Source organism: Ptychodera flava, chromosome 2 (genome assembly GCF_041260155.1).
Source record: "Ptychodera flava strain L36383 chromosome 2, AS_Pfla_20210202, whole genome shotgun sequence".
NCBI classification, from domain to species: Eukaryota; Metazoa; Hemichordata; class Enteropneusta; family Ptychoderidae; genus Ptychodera; species Ptychodera flava.
In genome coordinates this window covers 47,103,310-47,109,226 of record NC_091929.1, presented here as the reverse complement: position 1 = coordinate 47,109,226, position 5,917 = coordinate 47,103,310, and the positions used below count along the sequence as shown (strand labels likewise).

At 41.1% G+C, this 5,917-nt stretch overlaps 1 protein-coding gene across 1 annotated transcript; it reads left to right on the top strand.

The window, feature by feature from the left end:
- Positions 1-3,922: 3,922 nt before the first annotated feature.
- On the top strand, positions 3,923-5,626 carry LOC139150567 (uncharacterized). The gene has a single exon (XM_070723006.1). The coding sequence runs from the start codon at positions 3,923-3,925 to the stop codon at positions 5,624-5,626; it is 1,704 nt and encodes a 567-aa protein (XP_070579107.1).
- The last annotated feature ends 291 nt before the right edge of the window (positions 5,627-5,917 follow it).

The following is a 5,917-nucleotide window of genomic DNA, read 5'->3' as shown; positions in this document are numbered from 1 at the left end:
GGAGATAATCGGAAAATTTTCATGTATTTAAGTAAAGTTTAGTCAAGTTTAGTGAAATTTAGTTCAGTTGAAAAAAAAGGGGTGCAGAATAAAGTTTGTGCTGCCCAATAGGTGTCCTTTTTAAACTACTAATTATTTAAACAGTTAGAGTTTCTAAAGGGCATCTGTTGACACATGCACAATAATCATCGAGAAAGGAAAAGATTCAACAACTATATAGTAGTAAGAAGGCTCAAGATTAAGATCTGACGTGCATGTTTGCAAACATACAAATTCTTAAAGGTAAGTATTAGTCTAAGATTTTATAGGTAAGTACAGGTAAATATAAAGTTAACTATGGAAGTATTGGTTTTGGTAAGTATTCGATTATTAGGTGAGTAAAAGTACCATTTGAATAACATAGATTACCGTAAGTGGTCCTCTATGTTACAAACAAACTTACATTGACCGGTCCTCTAGGTTACCTCAACTGAATCTCTATGCCACCTATAAATTTACATTGACTGGTCCTCTAAGTAACCTCAAGTGGTCCTCTATGTTACCCATTGACTTACCTTGACTGGTCCTCTAAGTTACCTCAAGTGGTCCTCTATGTTACCCATAGACTTACATTGATCGGTCCTCAAATTTACCTTAAGTGGTAAGTATTAGTGTAAGATTGTTATAGGTAAGAATAGGTAAATATACAGATAAGTAAGGAACCAATGATTTTGGTAAGTATTCGATGATTAGGTTAGTACAAGTAAGTATACAGGTAAGTATGGAAGTAGATGATTGATAATTAAGCTGACAGATTAAAGTTGATATGCAAATTAAGTGATTCTTTAGTTTTGATCCCCTGATAACCTATGGAGCAAAAAAGTGTTTTAAAGCAAAGTTTGCGGTTAGGGACAACTTACATAGGGGTAACATAGAGCACCTACTTTGAACTTAACGTAGAGGACCAGTTTTTAACGTAGAGGACCGCTAATGGTCCCCTCTGTTACTCATAGACCTACATTGACCGGTCCTCTAAGTTACCTCAAATGGTCGTCTCTGTTACCCATAGACTTACTTTGATTTGGTCCTCTAAGTTTCCTTAAGTGGTCCTCTATGTTACCAACAGACTTACTTTGACTGGTCCTCTAAGTTACCTTGAGTGATCCTCTATGTTACTCATAGACTTACATTGACTGGTCCTCTAAGTTACCTCAAGTGGTAAGTATTAGTCTAAGATTACTATAGGTAAGTATAGGTAAATATACAGGTAAGTATTGAAGTAATAGTTTTGGTAAGTGTTCGATTATTAGGTTAGTACAAGTATTATACAGGTAAATATGGAAGTAGAGGTTTGAACATTAAGGTGACAGGTTAAGATTAATATGCAAATGAAGTGATTCTTTAGTTTTGATCCTCTGACAAACTATGGAGCAAAAAATTGATTTAAAGCAAAGTTTAGGGTTAGCGACGACTTACATAGGGGTAACATAGAGCACCTACTTTGGACTTAACGTAGAGGGCCAGTTTTTAACGTAGAGGACCGCAATGGTCCTCATTGTTACTCATAGACTTACATTGACCGTCCTCTAAGTTACCTCAAGGGTCCTCTTGTTACCCATAGATTTACATTGACTGGTCCTCTAAGTTACCTTAAGTGATCCTCTATGTTACCCATAGATTTACATTGACTGGTCCTCTAATTTACATCATGTGGTCCTCTATGTTACCAACAGACTTACTTGACCGGTCCCCTAAGTTACCTCAAGTGGTCTTCTATGTTACCCACAGTCTTACATTGACCGGTCCTCTAAGTTACCTTAAGTGGGCCTCTATGTTACCCTTAGACTTACTTTGACCGGTCCTCTAATTTACCTCAAGTGGTAAGTATTAGTGTAAGATTATTATAGGTAAGAATAGGTAAATATACAAATAAGTAAGGAACCAATGGTTTTGGTAACTATTCCATTATTAGGAAAGTACAAGTAAGTATACAGGTAAGTATGGAAGTAGATGTTTGATAATTAAGGTGACAGGTTAAGGTTAATATGCAAATTAAGTGATTCTTTAGTTTTGATCCCCTGATAACCTATGGAGCAAAAAGTGGTTTAAAGCAAAGTTTAGGGTTAGGGACGACTTACATAGGGGTAATATTGAGCACCTACTTTGGAATTAACGTAGATTATTAGTTTTTAACGTAGAGGACCGAAAAGTGTCCTCTCTGTACTCATAGACTTATATTGACCGGTCCTCTAAGTTACCTCAATGGTCATCTCTGTTACATATAGACTTAATTTGATTGGTCCTCTTAGTTTCCTTAAGTGGTCCTATATTTATCCATAGACTTACCTTGATTGGTCCTCTGAGTTACCTTAAGTGATCCTCTATGTTACCCATAGACTTACCTTGACTGGTCCTCTGAGTTACCTTAAGTGGTCCTCTATGTTACCCATAGACTTACCTTGACAGGTCCTCTGGGTTACCTTAAGTGGTCCTCTATGTTACCCATAGACTTACCTTGACAGGTCCTCTGGGTTACCTTAAGTGGTCCTCTATGTTACCCATAGACTTACCTTGACTGGTCCTTTGAGTACCTTAAGTGGTCCTATATGTTACCCATAGACTTACCTTGACTGGTCCTCTAAGTTACCTTAAGTGGTCCTCTATGTTACCCATAGACTTACATTGACTGGTCCTTTGAGTTACCTTAAGTGGTCCTATATGTTACCCATAGACTTACATTGACTGGTCCTTTGAGTTACCTTAAGTGGTCCTATATGTTACCCATAGAATTACATTTACCGGTCCTCTAAGTTACCTTAAGTGGTCCTCTATGTTACCCACAGACTTACATTGACCGTTAGTCTAATTTACCTGAAGTGGTCAGTATTAGTGTAAGATTACTATAGGTAAGTATAGGTAAATATACAGGTAAGTATTGAAGTAATGGTTTTGGTAAGTATTCGATTGTTAGGTAAGTACAAGTATTATACAGGTAAATATGGAAGTGCAGGTTTGAACATTAAGGTGACATGTTAAGGTTTATATACAAATTAAGTGAATCTTTTGTTTCAATCCCTTAGAACCTATAGAGCCAAACGTGTGGTTCAAAGCAAAGTTAGGGGTTAGTGACGACAAAGTGCTCTGTTACATATAGACTTAATTTGATTGGTCCTTTAGTTTCCTTAAGTGGTCCTATATGTTACCCATAGACTTACCTTGACTGGTCCTCTAAGTTACCTTAAGTGATCCTCTATGTTACCATAGACTTACCTTGACTGGTCCTCTGAGTTACCTTAAGTGGTCCTCTATGTTACCCATAGACTTACCTTGACAGGTCCTCTGGGTTACCTTAAGTGGTCCTCTATGTTACCCATAGACTTACCTTGACAGGTCCTCTGGGTTACCTTAAGTGGTCCTCTATGTTACCCATAGACTTACCTTGACTGGTCCTTGAGTTACCTTAAGTGGTCCTATATGTTACCCATAGACTTACATTGACTGGTCCTTTGAGTTACCTTAAGTGGTCCTATATGTTACTCATAGACTTACATTGACCGGTCCTCTAAGTTACCTCAAGTGGTAAAATAACGATATGCAAAAACGCCAAAAGCCATAGATATATTAATTCTAAGAGCAATTTTAAAGTTAGACTTTGCAAAAGATGTAAATTAATGTAGATTTATTACTGTGACCTGCAAAATATCGTACATCATATCGTATCGTATCAAAAAAGGCTCATACAGATGCAAATGAATCCTGGGTAAGAGAAGAAAGACAAAACTGTAGGAAGAGTTCTAATATCGCCTTTTATATATAGGCTCGTTTTCAAGCCGCCATCTTGCTAGCAAAATGGTGGTTGTACACCAAAACCTATGACAGTTTGCTTGAGAGTGTACTTTCTATTTTCTGACATTAAAACTCTGCACTTCTAGATACACTTCTAATGTCTTCCAGTGAAGAGAGCTGGCCCGACCTCTTTCAAACACAGGAAAGTGAGTCATTAAGTGGCAGCTACAATGATTCCATTGAAGATTCAGACTTCCTGCCTTCAGAGGTAGAGAGTTCGTCTGACTACTCCGACAGTGAGTGTGAGCCAGGATTCGGTTTCTTCTATAAAAAGGACAAAAACGTTGATATGGATGAAAGTTCACCTTCATCTTCTATGCCGAGTGCTGCCATTTCTAACGCCAGCAGCACTCTCGAGGGCAGAGACACAATCGGCACTCCATCGGGCAGTAACAGAAGGCATGAAAAGGGTGGTGACCTCTCACTAGGTGAGAGGTCAGAGCCAGGCCAATCAAAATCTTCCACCCTTTCTTGCTCTGGAGCCACTTCCAGTGGAAGTGCTCGAGAGGGAGTTGTAGCAAAGATACGTAAGAAGGCTAGCCTTCACCAAGCTCAGGGTGAAAGGTCACCTTCATCTTTTAAGCAGAGTGCTGACATTTCTAATGCCGGCAGCACTCACGAGGGCAGAGACACAATCAGCACTCCATCGGGTAATAACAGAAGGCATGGAGAGGGTGCTGACCTCTCACTAGGTGAAAGGTCAGAGCCAGGCCAATCAAAATCTACCACCCTTTCTTGCTCTGGAGCCACTTCCAGTGGAAGTGCTCGAGAGGGAGTTGTAGCAAAGATACATAAGAAGCCTAGCCTTCACCAAGCTCCGGGTGAAAGGTCACCTTCATCTCTTATGCCGAGTTCTGACATTTCTAACGCTGGCACCACTCTCGAGAGCAGAGACACAATCGGCACTACATCGGGCAATAACAGAAGGCATGGAGAGGGTGCTGACCTCTCACTAGGTGAGAGGTCAGAGCCAGGCCAATCAAAATCTACCACCCTTTCTTGCTCTGGAGCCACTTCCAGTGGAAGTGCTCGAGAGGGAGTTGTAGCAAAGATACATAAGAAGCCTAGCCTTCACCAAGCTCCGGGTGAAAGGTCACCTTCATCTCTTATGCAGAGTTCTGACATTTCTAACGCTGGCACCACTCTCGAGAGCAGAGACACAATCGGCACTCCATCGGGCATTAAAAGAAGGCATGGAAAGGGTGCTGACCTCTCACTAGGTGAGAGGTCAGAGCTAGGTCAATCAAAATCTACCGCCCTTTCTGGCTCTGGAGTCACTTCTAGTGGAAGTGCTCGAGAGGTAGTTGCAGCAAAGAAACCTAAGAAGGCTAGCCTTCACAAAGCTCTGGGTGAAAGGTCGCCAGCATCCTCTACATCAAGTGCTGGTAAGAGACAGAAAACGAAAGCAGCCACCAAGAGAATAAAGATGACCTGCCCTGAATGCAATTTTGAAATCTTTAACTTAAAACGCCATTATATTCAGTGGCATAACCTTTCAGAGAATCAAGCAAAATCAAAACTTAAGCAATACCATAAAAAGAAGATTGTTGCCCATAATAGGTCTCTTGATCTTGCCTCTCGCTCTGGCCGATTATACAAGGATTGTCCCATGGACTATTGCATGGCCAGAGTCAAGCGGCTGGACCACCATATGAAAGATGTCCACGGGCTTGATTCGTCAAGCCCAAGATACAGCTTGATTCTTAATAAAGCTCACCGCGAGGCCAGACGGCAGTCGATCCTCATTCGCCAGGCCAGAGAGAGAGATGAAAATTTAGAGATGGACAGGGGAGGGAAGTGAGAGGCGAAGGAGAAAGAGAAAATAGAGAGAGACATCAGGAGCAGATTGACAGTGAAGAGGCGGTGAGAGGTGAAGGAGAGAGGGGGAATAGAGAGAGACACCAGGAGGAGATTGACAGGGAAGAGGCGGTGAGAGGTGGAGAAGAAAGAGGGGACAGAGAGAGACACCAGGAGGAGATTGACAGGGAAGAGGCAGTGAGAGGTGGAGGAGAGAGAGAAAATCGAGAGAGACAAGAAGAACAGAGGGATGGGGAAGAGGACGTCACTGCTGGAGTGATAGATGAAAGAAATG